This window comes from Canis lupus, chromosome 3 (genome assembly GCF_048164855.1).
Source record: "Canis lupus baileyi chromosome 3, mCanLup2.hap1, whole genome shotgun sequence".
Classification (NCBI taxonomy): Eukaryota; Metazoa; Chordata; class Mammalia; order Carnivora; family Canidae; genus Canis; species Canis lupus.
Window position 1 is genome coordinate 32663446 of NC_132840.1, and position 20441 is coordinate 32683886.

Below are 20441 nucleotides of genomic sequence, written 5' to 3' on the forward strand. Positions count from 1 at the left end.
GTGCTCCATTCTCTGCCAGTCCTTACCTGGACTCCAGCCCTCACATATGAGGCCTATTTATGGGGTCATTGGCTTAGGCCAGAGTAGGCTGGTGGGCACCTGTCCCCTTCTGACCCCCCACCACGTCAGCTGCTTTGGGGCCCCTCACACCCTAGGAGGTGAATGTGGTATGGGGAGGATGGGCAGTTGGCACAGTCCTGGGGTCACAGCTGGCAGCTCACTCACTAGTTCCCTCAGCACTAGGAGAAGCCCCGAGAGCTGAGAAGTCAGAAGCCAGCAAGAGGAAGGATGACCCAGCATTAGGGGATGGGTACACGAGGCACCCCACCCCAGGCAGGACCTTGTGGGGCCTGAGGAGGTGATGTGAGCAGAGGTCCCAGCCAGGAGCCTGGGCATGACAGCCTGACAGGGCTGGCCACAGCACGTCGGGGAGGGGCCACCGTTTGACCTTAGGAGACCTAGGCTTAGGAGGGGCATGGGATATCCTGGCAGGGCTGCCTCATGCCATGGGGCCATGCTGAGCCTGTCCAAAGACCATGGCCCCATTTCTGCCCATATTAGAATCACAGCCTGGACATGTCCCAGAGTCTCCCGTGTCATGTCCCCAGCTGATGGGTGGGACAGCAGAGCAGCTGACAGATCACCCAGCACTGGGCAAGCATGGGTGGGGGCTCAGCCCTCACACCATTAGGCCTCCTGATGGCCTTTTCATGCAGTGGCCATTCCATGGGTCCTTGGAAGCACTTAGAGTTTGAAGCCATTCTGTCCCAGTCCTGGAGTAGAGGGACCCCCTTGGAGATATAGTCCTCGCACCTGGCCAAGGACAACCTCTATGTCCAGCCCAGAACTCCCAGGTGTCTTGGGGATCAGGGCACCCACATTTCAGAGCCATGAATGGACAGGGGTGCAGTGCTCACTGGGGACCTCGTCTTGTCCCCAGCCAAGTACCAAGGCTGCGGGGTCACACGCTGAGAGCCATGCCCCCCCCTCACACATGTGAATGCACCTGTACCTGAGCAGGCACATTCGTGCTCAAACAGCCAGGTTAACCTGTTCATGTGCACACGCCCATGTACACGGAGAACATGCACAGTCTCTGCGCCTACACAGCACAGGATCTCAGTGCCAGAGGTCTGTACTCTGCTCCCTGGCAGGGAGGCCTGGCCACCGCCCAGATGGCACATTCCTCAGGCCTTCCCTTCGCCTCTGGGCACTGACTTGTCCACTTAGGAGCTCCAGTGACTTCAGAACTTGGTATTCCTAGGAGCCCTCAGGAGGGACAGAAGATACTTCCTGGAGGCAGCATGTGACCCTGACTCATGGTCCCCTTGGGAACCAGAGCCCCATCATGAACGAGCTGGGCCAGGCCCATGCTGAGCCCCCACCTCCTCTCTGAGCAGCTCCCCTGACCAGCACACCTCATCGCATGAGCTGGATCCTCTGGGAGGCTTCCCACTGTCAGAACTGTGGCAACAGGGCTGTGAGGGGCACAGGCTAGACCCCCGTCCCCACTCCAACCCCCACATCCTCCATCCAGACCCCCTCCTTAGCCCAAGCCTTTGCAAGGACCCCACCCTGACTGGCGGAAGCCGTTACCCCCTCTTCAGGAAGATTTCTGGTCCCCTGGCTGTGTTGGCGGCTTCCTTGGGCTTTGGGGCCCTTGCTCCTGTCCCAGCAGCCCCATGGCTAATCTGATCCCTGAGTCCACCCCTTAAGGGTACCCAGCCCTGACCCCTCACCCGATTCCCTGGACCTAGAGGTGGAGGGTTCCCTTGCGTATGTGCACATTGGGGTGCCATGGAAGCAGGCTGGGTGGATGGGGTGGGGGTGACAAGCTAGGCTGAGATTGGGGGTGCTCCTTGGAGGCCCCTCAGAAGGGACGTCCCCCTAGGCAATCAGGTATACCCAGAGTTAGAGAGTGGATCTGTTTGTGGAATGGCGGCTCCATCACCCTGGGGCTGCCGGAGGGAGATTTTACCCAGACATCAGCACCCCCAGACCTGCCCAGGCTGCTGAAGCCTCTGCTGACCCCCAGCCTCACCACAGGCTCTGACCTGTCACCTCTGACTTCCTGCCCTCCACTGCCCAGCCCGCCAGGGCAGGCGAGGACAGGAGGCCAACCCCTCCCAGAGGCCCCAGGCCACGCCCCCTGGCCTGCATGACCTCGAGTGTATAAATACACCTGCCAGAAACCACACCCTGAGAACTCAACACCTGCTCCGGACTGTGCGCCGCGTCTAGAAGAGCACACGCATCCCCCGAGACCCACTTGCCTGCGACAGAGCAGAGGGCACACCTGCCAGACCAGCACCACCAGGAAGCCCAGCCACTGGCAGTCAGCCCCGTGGAGGGACCCCTGCCTGGTGGAGCACAGGCTGGCCCAGCCCGGAGGACAGGAAGCAGCCGCTGCTGGGGCCTCACAGCCTGCTGGTGGCCAGCCAAGAGGATCATGCGCAGGCCTTGCTGACCCCCGGCCACCAGGTAAGGCCAGCTCAGCGGCACCCGCCCCTCCCTCGTACAGGCTCAGGGGGCGGTACCTCTGGGGAGGGGCTGGGAATCTCAGCGCCAGGAACTGATTATGTGGTCCCCCCAGACTGTGCCAAGACCGCTGCCTAGCCTGTGGCCACCACTATCCCCAGAGCGTGGTGACATGTCATGTTGCAATGCTGGGAGCACTCGTGACATCACAGCAATGTCACTGTGATTCATGGCGGTCAGAGTCATCATGTAGCAACGCCCAGACCTTCACGACACATCACCACAAAGTCATTCCACCGGCCCACCTGGACTAACAAGCAAGTGAGGGTCAGGGTCACCTCTAGGGGGCCCTTCTGGGCTCCACGAAGTCTGTCCTTCATCTTCCTCCCTGTTCTCCTCTGGGCAGGACCCATGTGGCAGGGCAAGAGGCAGAGCTGAGCAGAGCCCCAGTCAGCAGGTAGGCCCCCAGAGCCTTGCCAGGGAGACAGAGGCAGGGTCTGCTGTGGAAATGGGACTGGGGCAGGAGGACGACAGCCTGTGTGACCCTGCAGGGTGAGGGTTCATCCCAGAGGATGGCTGGGGCTGCTCCACCTCTGCTTCTCAGGTTAAGGGCATCACTAGGTCCTGGAGGCCAGCAGAAAGCCCTCATCACTAGCTAGACGAGCTGGCCCTACAGGTTTGGGCGAGGCTGGGAAACAAACCGTCCTCGGGACACTGGCCCCCACCCTGCTCAGGCCCTCCTCAACTTCCTGAAGCCTGCAGGCTTACCCTGGCCCCCGGAGTCCTGACCCTCACCCAGCCAGGCCTGGCACTGCCCGCCATACCGCTGCCCAAAAACCAGATGTGTACCAATCAGGTGTGCAAGCCGGTGGGATCCATGTTCAAACCCATCTCACCTGACTCCTCCAGTGAGAGCTCAGGTCCTGCTGACCTCTTGGCCAGGGGACCCTGGCTAAGTCACCAACCCTCTCGTGTATCCCATGACCCGGGCCCAGCCTGGCGGATCCCAGACGTCAATAGCCACTATTGTGGGTCATTGTTATCAACTTTATTTCTGTCCAGACAGCACTGCCAGGTAGGACAGGCCCAGCAGGAGGTGTCCACTGAACGGTCAGCACAACACCCTGTGCACATGGTCTTCATGCTTAGACCCTCTGTGGGCTGGCCAGGACTCGAGCACCCCCTGATGCTCACCCGTCGTGGAATGTGAGGAGGTGGGGGAGGCAGGATGGCAATTTGAACAGAAAGACCTTGACTCTCATACAGAGGGGACTTTCTGGAGCTGCCCACAGGTGGGCAGTGTCCTCCCAGAGATTTTGGGGCTGGTGCTAGGCAAGAGACATGAGGCGAGGGCAGCAGGAAAGGGGCAGCCTGTGATCACACACTGTGTTCTCCGTTTGTCCCACAGCTCAGAGTTGTGTCATTAGGACAGCAGGTGTGGCACGGCCATGTCAGCCCCCAGTCGGACCAGCCCTACTGCCCCAGCGCCCAGATCCCCCAGCACCCCTGGCTCAGAGAAGGTGGCTTCCCCCCTGGAGTGCTCCATCTGCTTCTCAGGCTATGACAACATCTTCAAGACGCCCAAGGAGCTCTCCTGCACGCACGTCTTCTGCCTGGAGTGCCTGGCCCGGCTGGCGGCCGCCCAGCCAACAGGCCGGCCCGGCGGCGAGGCTGTGCCCTGCCCATTCTGCCGGCAGCCCACAGCCGTGCCCGCTGCTGGGGCCCCTGCACTGCGCACCAGCCACCAGCTGCAGGCCAGGATGCCGGCACACCTGCGACGGGAGGAGCCCGTGTGGCTGGAGGGCACCAAGCTGTGCTGCTGCCTGCCGCCCTCCGTACCTGGCCTTGGAGAGCCTGGCATCGTGTGTGTGGATGTGGGCCTGAGCAAGCCTGCGGAGCCCACTGCGCCCACACCCGCCCCGGGCCCTGCCCGCCGCCAGGGCCGCCTGGCCCGCTGCTGGGCACGCTGCAGGGACTGGAGGCGTGTGGCGCTGGTCACGGCTCTGCTGCTCGTGCTCTTCTGTGTGGTGCTCTGGCCCGTGCAGTGCGCGCTCAAGACTGGGAACTTGCACTGCCTCCCCCGGCCCTCCACCACCATCACCACCGCCACTGCCTTCTCTTCCAGGCCCCTGGCTGACAACTAAGGTCAGCCACCTCTGCCCCGGCTCTAGCTGTGGGTCCCTGGCCCACAGCTGGTGTCACGGGTGTGCCAGCCATTAGGAGCCAGTCCCCTGGAGGAGCCCCAACATCTCCGAGGACCCCATATCCCATGCAGCTCACCTTCCCCCTACTCTGTGGGGCTGAATCCTGATGGCATGAACTAAAGGGTCCCTGAGACCTCCAAGAATCACAGGCTCCTATGTGTCCACTTTCCGAACCCCCATCATGGAGATAGCCTTGATGAGGCTGCCTCCCTATACACTGTGAATGACCTGTGTTAGCAGCCCTTTGCTGAGAAAGGAGAGCACTCACCATCTTTTTTATTCTCACATTTCACCCATGGCTCCTTCCCCAGGCCCCTTCCCCAAGTAGGGCTGGCCCCTTCTGTGGGTGGGTGTGCTAAGGGGGCACAGGGCAGTAGCAGGAGACCCAGTCCCCCAGTGCCCACCCCAAACTGTACATTTTTAAATAAAGTATTTTGTATCCACATTTGTTAAGGCATCCTCACCCTGTGTGCTCTCCTTCCCACACCACTGTGCTTTTCCCTCCCCATTTCAGAGAGCTTTGATCCAGAGGACACCCCTGCTGGACTGAAAGCCCTGCAACTCCTAGGGTGGATAGACCCCTAGGTTCTAGGGTGTCCAAGTCCTGCTCCCTCTGGGCTGTGGATAGGCTCCTCCTTCCCCAGAAGTGTGAGGCTCCCCCAAGAAGATGGGGAGGGCCCAGAGCAGCTGGAGTAGGGTAGGGATGGGCCTTCAGCATACAGAGCCCTCCCCCAACACCCCCCAGTATCCCCAAGAAGTCACAGCTCCACAGCCCTGCTGAGAGTCCCAACAAGAGGGCCCAGGGCCCCAGGACAGACCCCCTAGGATCTGAGGTCTAAAGATGCACAGAAGCCAAGGTGGCGACAACTAGTGGGCCCCGAAGATCCTGAAGACCTCCAGCAGACCGCCCTGGGCAGGGCTTGGCTGCTCAAATGGTGAAGTGAAGGGCATGAGCGAAGGGCAGGAGTCCTGCCAAACCCATGGCCACTGGCACCAGTGCTTGTTCCTGCTATGAGCCGTGGGAATCCTTCACCACCAGTGAGCCAGGCTGGTTCTGGATCCCAGGCCTCAGACTCCTCATCCCAAAGCTCAATGCTCCCTGCTCCTACTAGCTCTGGCTGGGCTCAGGGAGATCCTCAAGAAGCTGGGCCCCAGGCCCCAACAAAGACACAGAACTGAGAAGGAGTGGTTTTATTGAGGATACCACAGAGCCACAGGACCATCCGTGACAGGAGGGTGTGAGCACAGACTACATGTCAGTGACATCACACCCGCCACACACCAGTCATGCACACGTGTGAGCCTCAGGCACATGAGCACCTCACATGCACCTACACTGTGGGCAGCTCGGAAGCCACGGTGGGGGCTTGGGACAGGGAGGGCAGGCACAGATGCCAAGGATGGCTACAGTCAGGTCAGGCACAGACCCACCCCTTGCTCACTGGTCAGTCATGTCACACATACAGGCCAATACCCAAACGTAGCACACACAGGGTCAGAGGTGGTCACTGTGTTGTGCAGGTGGTGACTGGTGGCCTCCCATACCAAGACAAGCCCCTGAAGCCCTGCCTCCCCCTCCTCCCTCACCTGGGAGCCCCAGAAAGGGCAGGGACACTAGCGTGTCCGACTGCCTCTCCCCATTTCTAGGCTTCCAGGACCAATTAGGAGGATCTGAGGGCTCGGGGACTCTTCTTCCCCCCAGCACTCCCCCCCAGCGCCAGTCTGTTCTGCCCTAAACACAGTCCTTCTGAGGAAGGCGAAGCCTCCAGCGTGGCTCCAGCGCCCCCTCCCCGACCCGGGGTGCACAGACGAGGGATCCCCTCAGCGCGGGAGGCCTTGAAGGTTCTCATACACGCCGCAGGGGGCCTCCGCGGTCCTGCGGGGCAGAGACAGGGTTTGGTCTGCACCCGCGCGGGACCCCGCCCCGGGTGCCCCCCCTACGACCTCCCCGCTCCCGGGGCGGGGGGGGGCACTGCCCGGCCCCCCCACCCTGGGACCCAGGCCTGGTCCAGTTCCCCGACGACCTCCCCACTCCCGAGGCGGCACAGCGTGGCCCTCTTATCCCGGGACCCCGGCCCGGTCCAGCTCCGCGACGACCCCACTCACGCCGCCGCCCGAGGCAACGCGGGTCCAGCGCTGTGGCCGGAATCCTGCGACCTGACGCCCACATTCAGGTAGTCGCGCTCCCCCGGCGGCTGGCGGGGGGAGGTGGGGCCGCCGGTCACCATGGTGATGGCCGTGCAGGCCCCACCCCCGCCCGGCCCCGCCCCCACCCCACCTGCTCGCGCAGGCGCCGCTGCTCGTCCTGGATGTACCGCTGCAAGGCCAGGTACACGAACTTGTACTGCGCTTCGGTCTGCACCATTCCCGAGCGCTGCCGCCGCACCAGCTGGATGGTCTTGGGAACGTCGATGTCGCAGTCCAGACCTGGACACAGCGCGCTCAGGGCCGGGAGGACGGGGCGGGGCTGGACAGGAGGGGCGGGGGCCTGCGGGGGGCCGGGGCTGGACAGGAGGGACAGGGCTGGACAGGAGGGGCGGGGGCCTGCGGGGGGCCGGGGCTGGACAGGAGGGGCGGGGGCCTGCGGGGGGCCGGGGCTGGACAGGAGGGACAGGGCTGGACAGGAGGGATGGGGGCCAGCGGGGGGCCAGGGCTGGACAGGAGGGGCAGGGGCCAGCGGGGGCCGGGGCTGGACAGGAGGGACAGGGCTGGACAGGAGGGGCGGGGGCCTGCGGGGGGCCGGGGCTGGACAGGAGGGACAGGGCTGGACAGGAGGGGCGGGGGCCTGCGGGGGGCCGGGGCTGGACAGGAGGGACAGGGCTGGACAGGAGGGGCGGGGGTCTGCGGGGGGCCGGGGCTGGACAGGAGGGGCGGGGGCCAGCGGCGGCTGGGACTGGACAGGAGGGGCGGGGCCAGCAGGGGCCGGGGCTGGACAGGAGGGGCGGGGGCCAGCAGGGGCCGGGGCTGGACAGGAGGGACAGGGCTGGACAGGAGGGATGGGGGCCAGCGGGGGGCCAGGGCTGGACAGGAGGGGCAGGGGCCAGCGGGGGCCGGGGCTGGACAGGAGGGACAGGGCTGGACAGGAGGGGCGGGGGCCTGCGGGGGGCGGGGCTGGACAGGAAGGACGGGGCTGGACAGGAGGGACAGGGGCCAGCAGGGGGCCGGGGCTGGACAGGAGGGGCGGGGGCCAGCGGGGGGCTGGGGCTGAACAGGAGGGGCTAGGGCCGGCGTGGGTGCCGCGGGCTCACCCTGCCTGCGGATAGTGTCCACCAGGATGTCAATCACGATGATGGTGCCAGTGCGACCGATGCCGGCGCTGTGGGGACGGAGCGGGAGGCCTGTGGCGAGTGTAGGGGAGGAGGCCGTGGCCCTGCCCCGGCTGGACCTGCACTGCCGGCCTACCCCGTCCCCGATCGCACCTGCAGTGCACCACGATGGGTCCGGCTCCCGGCATGCTGCTCTGGGTCCTGTTCACCTCTTCCAGGAAGCCAAGGACGCCAGATGGCTCTGCCGGGACCCCATGGTCTGGCCAGCTGAAGTAGTGGTAGTGCTTCACTGTGCGCCGTGGCTCTTCCTGGGCAGGGCGGGCTGGTGAGCCGGGCCAGTCTGGGAGTTCCCAGGTGGGGCCAAGCCGGGGGTGGGGTGGGGGGTAGGGGGGTGTCAGAGTGGAGCTGCTGTGACCCCTCATCCCTGGGGATCAGAGGGCACAGGGCAGGAACCTGCAGAAGGCAGGCAGGATTTGCCAGAAGGAATGACCAGCAGGGTCAAGGCCCAGCAGATGGGGATGGGAGGGAACTATAGGGTTCAGAGCCTGGGGGCACTCAGATAGCTCCAGGTGGGCTCGGGCCCCTGGGGAAAGGAAGAGGGAGCAACAGGGTGACAGGTTTAGGGACAATGAACTCTATTTGGGAAAAGCCAAGTGTGAGGGGCCTGCAGGGCCCCCCAGGTGGTTAGACATAAGAAACCAGGTAGAGATGGGGGGCCTGGGAAGGGATCTGTTCCTGCCACAGAAACAGGCACCACTGGCATATAAAAGTCATTGACTCTGCTGAGGTGGCCCATGGAGAGAGTAGGGAGGGAGAGGCCATGTGGATATGAGGTCACCCTGGGGCCAGGGAACTGGGACCTGGGGGCCTAGGGTTGGGAATGTCACCTGCCTGTGAACACTGCCCCGTAGCGCCCAGGCCAGGACTGTGCCCACTGTCCCCACTGGGTTAAGGAACCTGAATTCCATCAAGGCCAGTAGGATTGGGTGGGGCCCCATGAGGGGGTTCTCCCAGGACAGGGCTTCCTCACCCCCAGTGCAGACCTGTGGACTTCTACCACTGTGACTCTGACCCTGCATGCCTTGTGGCCCTCTGGGCTCACCTGATCTGGCCGCCACACCTGCAGTTCCCGCACACAGTAGCCCTGGGCCTGGTACTCAGCCAAGTTGCAGATACGTACACAGCCATATTCTTGGCTGCCATGCAGCTCTGGCCAGTATCGGAAACATTTGTTCTGGGAGGAGGGTGCATTGCATCAGCTGTGCTGAAAGACCACCAGCACCCTTGTCCCTTATGCCCTATGGGGATTTGCATATGCATACACAGGGGCCTTCCAGAGTCCTCCCACCCCCTACCAGCATCCCGAAGGATGAAGGAGAAGCAAGACAGCATCAGCCACCAGCACAAGTCCACGTGAGCACATGATGGGGAGGGGGCTGTCCAAGCTCCTACCCGGCCTCGCTCCACCTCCCTTGTGGCCATGACAATGACCCGTGTATTCTCCTGGTATACCATCGCCCAGAAGGCAGCCACTGTGGTTTGCAGACAGCCCTGGGTGGCGATGTATACCTTGCCCAGTCCATGACCTGGCTTCGCCTCTGGATCACTCTGTAAGGGGGTGGGGGTCAGGTGTCCACTCTTTACAGGATTTAAAGTGCAGAGAACAATGCAAATCTATGCAAATGATGTACAATGTAGCACCAGGTGGTTCACAAGCAAATCAAAGCAGCACCACCAGGTGCCTCGCACATGGCCCCTCCTGCCCTAGGCTAGGGAGGAGCTTAGGACCAATATTTAGTCCAGCCCATTCTGAGAACCCCTTGGAAACTGCCACAGCCCCTCTCTCCCAATCATGTCTCCTGTCCTGCCAGGGTCCATGATCCCTGGGGGACCCAGATCTTCCTGAGCCTGTCAGCAAGAGCTCTAGATTCATCATAGAGGGATAGGGTGACTGGTATGTAGCCAAACATGGCTCAGGTTGTCCTATGTGATCCATGCTAGGCTCTACATGCAGCTGGCCACTCACACGTGTCTCTTGCACACCCACCCTGATGTAGTTGGCATTGATGTAGTCTGCTCCAGGCACATTGTCGTCCACATCATGCAGAGTGACACGGGTGGTATCAACTGGGAAGGGGAAGATGCTGCTCAGGTTCCCAGAGGAGGAAAAAATAGACCCCACCTGCCTCCTTGCCTGGGGACCCCACGCTGAGCAAGATGAGGGAGGGAGGGGCTCTGAATGTGCAGAAGGCAGAGTCACACTGGTGGTGGGAACCCATGCGGCCTCAGCCCACACAGGGCTCCTCCTCGCCAGATCGGTCCTGCCCCCAGTGTGGCCCCGCACTTGGCCCTCACAGGGAAGGATGTTCTTGTAGCGATTCTTGGGCTTGTTTTCCAATCGCTGTCCCTCTTTCCGGGGATATAGGAGCCGACATTCCTGCTGCTGCAGCATCTAGGGGAGGGGTCATGGAAGCCTCAGTCTGTTGTTCCCCAGAGCCTTCCACAACCATCCTTCCTGTCCTGACCCTCCCCCCCGACCCCCCCTCCGCCGCTGGCCCTGGTCCAAGCCCCAAAGGATGGGAGTCTGTGGGAGAGTGAACAGTGGTGAGGGGGGCGGGCACCTCAAACTCTTCCCAGAAGCCCTGCTTGGCCTTCTCACTGGCATCAGCAGCCCTGTTGAGCTCCTGTACTCGGCTCTCGATGCTTGCGGCATTGATCCTCGTGGCCTTGAGGGGCTGGCCGGGAGAGGATGCGTCCCTTAGCAGGGCCCAGCAGACCCCACAGCGCCTTCCCCCGGGGCAGCTACCCTGGCCCCACACCCTTTCCCCTGGGTACCGGGGTCCCTTGGGCCCTCCCCACCCCAGAGGTGAAGCTCACTCTGGGTCCCAAGGCATCCCCTGGGCTCTGGGCATACCTGCTTGAGATGAACCACAATCCCCGACTTCTCCACCATGGGGTTCTTCCTGTAGCGCTCCACCAGGTCTCTGAGGGTGTCGAACCGTTCCCCACCTCCTATGTCATACTTCCCATCTGGCTGTGGGGGCGGCAATGAGGGGCCTGGCCACGACCCCCTCCCCTGAGTCACACCCACCCCTGCTACCACCTCCCACCTGGAAGTGGATCATGATGTGTGTGACCCGTGGCCGGCGGTCTTCCTTGTCTGGCTGCTGTGTGAACACAGACAGCACGAAGTCCCCAGGCTTGCTCTGACTCTCCCGTACCAGGAAGGTACCCGGACGTCCTTTTTCCATCAGCAGCTGCTCGGCCTCCTTGCCAGACAGGTGCCCATGGTACCACCTGGCCCAGGGTGTGGGGTTCGTGGGGGACACAGGTGAGATGGGGCTTTGGCCTGGCTGGGTGAGGGGACACAGACCCACATGCAGCCAGAAGGCTCCAAGCCAAGACAGAGGGAGACGGACAGACCCACCCAGATCCCCTCACCCAGGCCAGCCTGTCTACCCTGCCCTACTCTCTGACTCTCCCTACCTAGGAGCAGGCAAGCAGAAGGCAGGACAGGTGGGGCCTGCAGGGCCAGAGGTGGCCACCAGGTGGCAGCCTTGCTCCAGCAAGGAGGGTCAGGGCCACCTTCCTAGACCAGCCCCACAGCCCCACCACCCCTCCCTGGCAGATGCAGTTCCTTCAGGTCTCAGCAGTGCAGGTCGGGAAACTGAGGCTGGATGAAACCGTTCACCTGAGTCACCAGCCAGGAGGGTGGGCATACGACTGGCTGCAGGGCTCCAGCTGCTCACGCTGACCCAGGGGACATGAGTCTCAAAACCCCAGGGGAGGGCAGCATGCAGGACTCCCTCAGCTTTGCTGCAGCAGTGCCCAAGCCTGGCCCTGAGCCGTGGAGCACAAAAGAAACCAGAGGCCTTGCCCAACAGGCCCTGCCCCAGGACATCTGCATGCACATGGTCACAAACACCCAGATGTCTGCTGCTCACCGCTCAGATATGGGGTCCTGGCAGCCCAGGGGGTGCCTGAGCTCAACGGGGGCCCCGCTGCGCTCACGGAGCAGCCCCCCATGCTGGCCTGTGTAGTGCTGCACCAGCTCCGCCAGCGTGGCAAACTTCTCCCCACCGTAAAGATCATAGTAGTCGCCTGTGTTTTGGATCTTGACGTGGGTCACTTCGTCATGGCGCCTAGAAGGGCAGGGACACCAGTCACTGTCATGGATGTGTGTGGGGGAGGCATGCTCCCACCAACCCCCTTCTTCCCATCACCACCCTCAGCTTCCAGAACAGTCCTTGAGCTTTTCCTGTGCTGTTATCTCTGCCTCTGTGGTTCCCCTGCCAGGAAGAGCCAAGGCCAGGCCCTTCCCCATCCCGCAAGCCTGAGAGCCCCCCCGCACCCCCCCGGCTGGTGGGTAACCCACCCCCCCGCTGTCCCCCTGTGCCGTCAGGACTGGACTTGCAGACCACAGGCCAGACTCTCCCTGAGCCTGGAGGCAGACACTGAAGCGACCCTCCGTGACCCAGACCACCTGCCTGGGGACACGGCCCCCAGGATGGCCTCTCCAGGCCTCGCAGCACAGGAAGCTATGAGGGAAGGCTCAGGGGAGAACCTCAGTCTCCAAAGTGAGAGAAGTCCATCCTGACAACTAGCCTCAGGCCCACCTGCTGCCTCAGTTTAGCAGAGAAACTGGAAAGATCTAGAGCCACCCCAGCAGATCACCACTCTTTCCCACAGACTGACCCCTTCCCATCCAGGGCCAACACAAGTCTGGCTGTCCACTCTGCTGCTTGCAGCCCCTCCCCATCCCTGTCTCCACACAATGGGCCTTTCATGGCCTCTGGCCAGACCCTCAGTCGGCAGCACCCCCAGGAGATGGGGTCATAATCGTGGGCCATTGAGGCCCCCTGCCCAACATACCAGAATCCTCAGAGGGCAGGAGAGAGGTCCTGCCAACTCCCCAACCTCACTGAGCCCTTCTAAACGATTCCCTCCTGTCCAGAAGCCACCTGGCCAGGAATGCCTGCTTCCCCCCATCCTTGCCAACCTGTTGGCTCCCCACCCCTGGTGGGGATGCTGACTTCCTAGGGTGGGGGTACTGATCCCCACCTGTCCCCCAGCTTAGGGTGTTGGAATCCCTTGAGCCTCCTGGAGCCTCAGGCCTGTCCACACCAGGCTGCATCACCCATCCACCTTCACCCACCTGACAGACAATGTGAAGCCTCCCGGGCAGCTCTTGCTGGGTCTCGCCAGGAAGCTCCCGTGCTGGCCCCTGGATAGGAGCAGCTTCTCTGCCTCAACTCCACTGATGTTGGGGTGAAACCACCTGGAATGAAGACCACAAGTTGGCTATCCCAGAGAGCTAGGATGTACCCTGTATCCCCCCAGCCCCACCCAGAGTCCTGGCCCACACCCAACCTCCACCTGGTGCCTGCTGTGGGCCTCGTGCTTACCACCTTCCATGGTCTGAGGTCTGTGGGGAAGGAGGTGGAGCTATGGGGTCCCAGGGATATAGATGAGCAGAAACTTTCCTACAGCTGGAGGGTGGGTGGGGTGACCACCACCATCAGGATCCTCACCTTTTTTTTTTAAGATCTTATTTATTTATTATTCATGAGAGACATAGGGAGAAAGAAGCAGAGACATAGGCAGAGGGAGAAGCAGGTTCCTGACAGGGAGCCCTTTGTGGGACTCGATCCCAGAACTCCGGGATCACGCCCAGCCGAAGACAGGCGCTCAACCACTGACCCACCCAGGTGTCCCAGGATCCTCACCTTAAACTCTGTGCCTGGTCCTTCTGGCCCTGTCAGGGCATCCCAGCTTGGCCAAAGGCACTCGGGGAGCCCCAGTGTCACCAGGGCTTCCTTCCTGCCTTTATAGCCCCATGAGCAGACCCTGTCCACTCTATGCCTCCAGGCGTGGTATTGGCCACCACCTTCTCTCATGGGGCACATGCTGCAACCTCAAGGACGGCTTCCCCAGCCCTGGCTCTCCTCAGAGAGCCGCAGGACTAGCTGTTTTCTGCTCCACTGACCCACAAGCACAAGGCTGAGAGAGCCCTCTCACTTCTTCTTCTTTCCTGCTTACTCTGCCTTATTTTTCTCATAGTATTTGTCACCTCCTTGACATACAGGATGTATTATTGGCTTACTGTCTATCTCCCACTCAAGCATTTAAGCTCCAAAGGACAGAGACTGTTCTGCCTGGGTATTAATGAATATGCCTGAATTAAGAAATGAATGAAAAGGGGGGTACCCAGGTGGCTCAGTCAGTGAAGCTTCTGACTCTTGGGTTTGGCTCAGATTGTGATTTCAGGATTGTGAGATCGAGCCCCCTGTTGGGCTCTGCTCTCAGGGGCAAGTCCGCTTGAGACCCTCCTTGTCCCTCTGCCCCTCCCTCCACTCCTGCTCTCTCTCTAAAATAAATAAATAAAATCTTAAAAAAAAAAAAAAAGAAGAAGTGAATGAATAAGTAAATGGATGGCAGGGGTACAGGTGGATGGGTGGCCTACACCTGAGAGGAGGGTCAGGACAGCTGGCAGGTTCCGCCACCTGTGGAGCCCAATACAGGCTGAGTCCTGTTGGTGAAGGACTAGAGGGGCTGCAACCCTGCCTCCACCCCCCAGCCCTGCCTCCCTGGGACTGGCCAGAGGGACTAGCCAGGAGGGCCCTTGCTCAGGGCTGTGGATGAGGCCACAGCCAAGACCATAGCTGCTATGTTCTTTACCCTGGTAGCTCTGATGTCCCCTCTCAGGGCAAGCTTTTTTTTTTTTTTTTTTTCAGGGCAAGCATTTAAAGCTCAGGTTTATTTTATTTTTATTTTTTGAAGATTTTATTTATTTATTCATGAGAGACACACAGAGAAAGGCAGAGACATAGGCAGAAGGAGAAGCAGGCTCCATGCAGGGAGCCCGACATGGGACTCGATCCCGGTTCTCCAGCCAGGATCATGCCCTGGGCCGAAAGCAGATGCTAAACTGCTGAGCCACCCAGGGATCCCCCTAAAGCTCAGGTTTAAATCTGACCCAAGAGATAGGAGCAAAGACGATCCTGCCCTGTAGAAATCTTTCTAGAATGGAAATCAGACCACATGTCTAAAGCTCCCTGGATCCCTCCCTCTGGGTCTTCTCCTCCTTCAGGGCCTGTCCTAACTCCTCTAAGGAGCCATCTGTGCACACAGTCTATACCTGTATGTCCCACACAGCAGCTTCCATGTGAATGTAAATGAATTAAAATTCAACAAAATCAAACCCGGTTCCTTGGTCACACTGCTACACTTCACTGCTGAGAGCCACATGTGGCTGGCAGACACTGTTGACAGTGCAGGTAGGAAACGTTTCCATCACCACAGAAAGCTCTGGTCTGTGCTGGTCTGCAAGCTCGTCCTTGCCTGAGTCCTCACAGGTCTGTTCCCCTCTGCCCTCCAGCCCCACTGAGACCTCAGCTCTCAGAGTGTCATCTGTCTCCAGGGCCTGTGGTCAGGCCTCTGTCCTCAGCAGCACCTGACAGACACGGGTGGTTATGCCTCCTTCTAGAAATATTTCTCCAGAATTCCACACTGCCCAGCTCTTCTGCTTTCCCTGGCTAGAACCCTCTGCTGGGCCCTCCTCTTTCTGACCTCTCAACGTCAGACTCCCCACCTGAGCCCAGCATGTGTCGACACATCCATGTGCCTTCTATACCTCTCACCCCACGTGGGATCTGAGCCTCAAACTCACAAATACTTCTTGGTATCTCTCTTTGGAAAGGTAACATTTCTATCTTTCATTTGCAAAATTTAAAACTCCTGGCCATGCCCATAAACCATAGTCCTCACTCAGGGAAGGGGACACCACTCACTCATAGCTCAGGTCACCAACCTGCAGCCCCTCGGTGCTCTCTTCTCCAGCAGCCTTGTGCCCTATCTTCCAAATGCACAGAACCAACTGCCTGTGCTGGGCACGGTGTATAGTCCCTGCATTTCCCTGCAGCCCCACTGCTCCCCTACCTTGTTTTTTTTTTTTTTTTTTTTTTAAGATTTTATTTATTTATTCATTAGAGACACAGAGAGAGAGGCAGAGACACAGGCAGAGGGAGAAGCAGGCTCCATGCAAGGAGCCTGATGTGGGACTTGATCCCAGGACTCCAAGATCACGCCCTGAGCCAAAGGCAGATGCTCAACCGCTGAACCACCCAGGCGTCCCTCCCCTACCTTGTTAACAGCCCATAGACACATACACAATTTGTGTTTATCACCTTGTGCCTTCACTGAGAGCAGGCTCCCCAGGGTCCATGTGTTGATTCAGAGAGGCCTGGAAGCCCAGATGACCTGCCCAGGGCCACCTGGCCTGAGTAACACTCCTGTTCACACTTTCCCTGGGGGAATCAGGGACAGGGCCATCCAGGTACTTCCTGGACTTGGCCTGAGACTACTGCTTTGAGGTCCCTCCCACACTGGCTTGTGGGGGAGCCAGACCTGGGGCAATTTTTGGTCAAGTGGTCCGGCAGCTGAGGCTGCCAGGGAAGGCTTCCTAGAGGCGGAGATGCCATGTGGTGACCTCCAGAGCTGGTCACAGGAAAGTGGGCGGCGAGACCACCAGGAACAGGGCAATGGCTTTCTGCTGTCCTTGAACCGTGATGAGACAGCGTGGGGTGGTGGTGGGGGGAGGACTAGAACCCAGAAGAAAGCTTCCAACCCCCTCCACCCTGGGCCACCTACTCTGTTGAACCACATCCTGTGCCCAGATGCCCCCTCCCCCCAGCCCCAGCAGGCAGCCTCCGATTCCAGTTCAAGATGGGCAATGCCCAGAGTGTGGGGGCAGGGATGGAGGGTGGAGGCCCAGAATCAAAGCCACAGAGAGGGGTGAAGGGCACCTTGGTGTCCTTTCAAGGATTCTCATACTTTCCGTCCCCCTTGCCTCCCCACAAACTGTCACTGGGTCTATCAGGTGGAAATCTTCAGGGGTGGGGCGTCCTGAGAACTTGCAGCCACTCCTACCAACGCGCTCCAGAATCTCAGGCTGAGGCAGGGCCTCACATCCCCCTAGCCAGACCTGGAGGTGGAGCTGGGTGCCCAGCAGGCCAGTGAGGCTTGCTGCCCCTGGCTACAGGGGTGGGAGGTGGTAGGGAGGCTACAGGTGCCCATCTCTAATCCCTGGACCCTCTCTGTGCCAGAGCGCTCCCTGCCCTGTGACGGGTCAATGACTCAGCTCTGCCTTGGTGATGCGGCCTTGCGGTCCCAGGGAGGGGAGGTAGGTAGGGTGAGCAGCACATACTGGGCTTCCCACAGGTCCAATGGCCTGGCACCCTCAGGCCCGCTGGACCCAGTCAGTGCTCAGGAACCCAGGAACAGACCAGGCCACCTAACCAATCAGCTTGAACCCATGCTGGCCACTGGCTGGCCTCACTCCCTGCACAGCCTTGCTGCAACCCTGGGACCCTGGGAGGCATGCGATACAGATGCTGGACACCCCGCAGGGCAAACACTGTCGTGGTGATGGGGCGTACACAGGCCAGTGGAGGGGGTTCCAGGCGTGAGGACTCTAGAGCACACGCAGTGTCCTTCCCCTCTCCCTGTTCCCAGCCCCCAAGAGGAAACCAAACCAAGGTCTGCCTGTCCTATAGAGAACTAAACTAATCAGAGGTGCACTTTCCTCTCCAAGCCTGGGAGCAGAAGGAGAGGTGGAGGGGGTGCAGCAGGCCCACCACCCCATCGAGGGATCCAGCCCTTCCCAGGTACCAGTACTAAGACACCTGCACCCAGCCCTGCCCCACAGAGAACAGTGCCCATTGACCCGCAAACCACAGGGCCACAGGAAGGGGACATGACGTGGGGGCGGACACAGGGGGATCGACTGTACTGCCCAGGCCTGATAGGGGTGCAGGCCATAGAGTGACCTCCAGATGGTCACCATGGGGTGGGGCAGAGAGGGGCTGGCAAGGGCAGACAGAGCCCCACCCGGGGCTTTCCCAGGCTGGCACAAGGTCACATGCACATGACACAGATGTGGCCTTCGCTGAGCACCAGGCTGAGGCTGAGGGGAGCCTGAGGGGTCATCCCAACCAGACATCTAAACCCCCTCCTCCCCAAATTTGGGCTGTTATCGACAAATTCCTGAGATCCGACTGAGTTCCGATATTTCTGAGCCTACAAGGGCTTATGACCTTGGTGGAGGCCAGTGTGCTTCGTGCATCCCTCCTAGGGATACTGGGACCCTCGTTACTGAGCTGTTGCTGGCGGGAGACGGGTGGAGACAGGGGTCTCTGCCTGGGGCTGCGGACCTTGCCCAGGCAGGGAGACACCCTGTGGACCTTCAGATCAGAACTTGTCTAGCTCCTCACGGATTGAGCATGGCCCCTCCTGTGACCTCTGGCTTCAGCAAGCCCCCAGTGATGTGTCTCCCACTTGTTTCCCCCACACACAACCCGACATCCCCATGCAGGCTAAGAGTCTGAGCTCACACACGTGTGTGCACATACCCATAGAGCAGGGACCCACAGAAAGGGCAGGGTGGACCCACTTCTTGTCACAGTTCCCATTTTTGCCTCATCCCGGAGGCTGGAAGCTGGCCTGACCTGTGGCTACTTAGGCTCTCAGTCCCCACCAGGGAGCTTGGCCTCACACCTGGCCCTTAGGAGGGTCTGGAGGAAAGATGAGTCCAGCCACAGAGGGCTGGTCCTTGTGACTAGACCCTCAGGAGCCCTATTGCCCTGGGTTTTGGGCCTAAGGAAGGCAGAGTGACCCACACCTGGCAGGATAGAAGCCCAGTGGCCAAAAGGGAGCCTGGAGCAGGGCAAGGGGCACAGGGGAGGGAGAGTGGGAGGGTCTGCCCATTCTAGGCTCCAACCCCTGCCACCCACCCCTGTAGGGGCCCTTCTGGTCCCTGGGGTTGGAGTGCTTCTGACCTCCACCCAGGCCACCCCTGCCCCCCTTTTGGAAAGAGTCCTTTCCAGCTGCCTCCTGGGCCTGGGGCCCTGGTGTGGGGCCCTGGCTGGACAGAGAGGTCTCGCCAAGAGGTCTGGCCTGGGGGCAGGTCTCCGCGCTACCCGTCGGTGCCCGTCGGGCCGGGCACCGCCCGAAGCGCATCTCCAGGGGTCGCAGGGTCGAGCCACCTAGCGGCCCTGGCTCACCTGCGCGAGGTCATGTCTGCTCCGAGCCCGGTGCCTGGCGGGTCCGGACGGCCGCGCCCTCGAGCCTCGGAGAGAAGGCCCCGCCCCCCGGAGCCCCGCCCCCCGGAGCCCCGCCCCCGGAGCCCCGTCCCGGGACTTCCTTAAAGGCGCCGCGCCCGCACGTGTGCCCTGTGCGGGAGAAGTTGGGATGAAAGCAACAGTCTTCGAGGGCATCAGACTTCAGAACCAGGGGATCACGCGGCCATTCCGGGCTCGGAGGGCGAGGTTGCGGGGCGGCCGGGACCGAGAGGCCCTCAGCCTGGCCGGGGCGTGAATGTCCCAAACCCCGCGTGTCCCAGGCCCCATGGGCTTTTCCTGCATTGTCTCCTTAGTGTGTGTGTGGGGGGGGGAGGGGGGTGCGGAGCTGGACGAGGAGACCCCTGAGGGACGGAGGCGGGATCCAGTGTGATGACCAGGGAGCCCCTTCTCCATCCTCCTACCGTGGGGGGCTTCCCTCCTTCCCTTCCTCCCTAAGTGGTGCTGACACACCCTTCACCTGTGCTCCAGCTGCGCTTCCCACCATCAGCTTGTTCCCAGCCCAGCCCCCACTGGCCAAACCACCTGCTCCTAAGCCTGTTACTGGGAGCAGCACCCTAATTCCTCTGGACTCTCAACCTTGAGACTCATTAGGAACATCAAGGCCCTCTCCTGTCCACCTCCCCTCTACCACTTCTTCAGGAGTGGTACAGCAAGGCATGGAACCTTCTGCAGCTTCCAACCCTGAAGCCCAGATCCCCAGCCACCCTACTGGCCCACCATGGACAGAGGGGCAGTGCTTCCTGCCTGGGATACTTTCTCTCCTACACACTCAGGTCACTTCACCTAGCCACCTGAGGGCTCAGCAGCAATTGCCCTGAGAGCCTCTCCTTCTGGAAGCATCAACTCCAAGATACTCCTGGTCCTCCTGGCCCCACTGGCCCAACTTCTCCTTGACCTCCTGGTATGAGAGCCTCTTCTCCCCTCACTTGACCCCCAGAGCAGCCCACCGGCTCCCATATGTTCAGTGTGCCCTCCACCTAGTACTGCATGGCTTCCTGAACTCCATTCGGTTGGATCTCAGCTCCTCAAGCTGAGCACCTCCAGATGCGTCAGGGTGGCAGCCACCCAGGTGCCCCAGTGCCTGCATTAGTGCCCTGCCCCCCCCGCCCCCACCCACTACAGGCCTATCCACTCTGCTCCAAAATCCCTCTCTTCTCCCTGTCTTTCTTGGGCCTCAGTACCCTGTCCTACACAGCAGGAATGCTCTCATAAAGTCTGACCAACTCTGGTTCAAAGCCCTCCTGGAGCTTCCTACAGCTCTTCAGACAGATCCCCAGGCTAACCAGGCCCTGCAGGGTCTGTCGTGCCTATCTTCACCTGCTCCCACCACCCTGATAGTCGGCTTCTCTATCCTC

The 20441-nt window shown here is 60.9% G+C and overlaps 2 protein-coding genes across 5 annotated transcripts; one reads left to right on the forward strand and one right to left on the reverse strand.

The window, feature by feature from the left end:
- The first annotated feature begins 2201 nt into the window (after nt 1-2201).
- Nucleotides 2202-5127, forward strand: RNF223 (ring finger protein 223). 2 transcript variants are annotated; one of them, XM_072820203.1, is made up of 3 exons: nt 2202-2481; nt 2885-2935; nt 3887-5127. In XM_072820203.1, the coding sequence occupies exon 3, from the start codon at nt 3927-3929 to the stop codon at nt 4620-4622; it is 696 nt and encodes a 231-aa protein (XP_072676304.1). In that variant the 5' UTR covers nt 2202-2481; nt 2885-2935; nt 3887-3926; the 3' UTR covers nt 4623-5127. The 2 variants fall into 2 exon arrangements, with proteins under 2 accessions (XP_072676304.1, XP_072676303.1); XM_072820202.1 differs by lacking the exon at nt 2885-2935.
- Nucleotides 5128-5858: 731 nt separating this feature from the next.
- On the reverse strand, nt 5859-19081 carry LOC140630292 (tyrosine-protein phosphatase non-receptor type 11-like). Of its 3 annotated transcripts, XM_072820186.1 has the most exons (15): nt 19009-19081; nt 13104-13226; nt 11893-12090; nt 11059-11245; nt 10863-10982; nt 10570-10683; nt 10304-10400; nt 9996-10075; nt 9401-9556; nt 9051-9182; nt 8102-8256; nt 7931-7998; nt 6961-7109; nt 6789-6877; nt 5859-6558 (listed from the first exon to the last, which is right to left on the reverse strand). In XM_072820186.1, exons 1-15 carry the CDS (start codon nt 19020-19022, stop codon nt 6504-6506), a joined length of 1737 nt encoding a protein of 578 aa, XP_072676287.1. In that variant the 5' UTR covers nt 19023-19081; the 3' UTR covers nt 5859-6503. The 3 variants fall into 3 exon arrangements, with proteins under 3 accessions (XP_072676287.1, XP_072676289.1, XP_072676288.1); XM_072820188.1 differs by lacking the exon at nt 9401-9556; XM_072820187.1 differs by lacking the exons at nt 5859-6558; nt 6789-6877 and having other exon boundaries at nt 6971-7109; nt 8102-8288; nt 9051-9556.
- Between the last annotated feature and the right edge of the window lie 1360 nt (nt 19082-20441).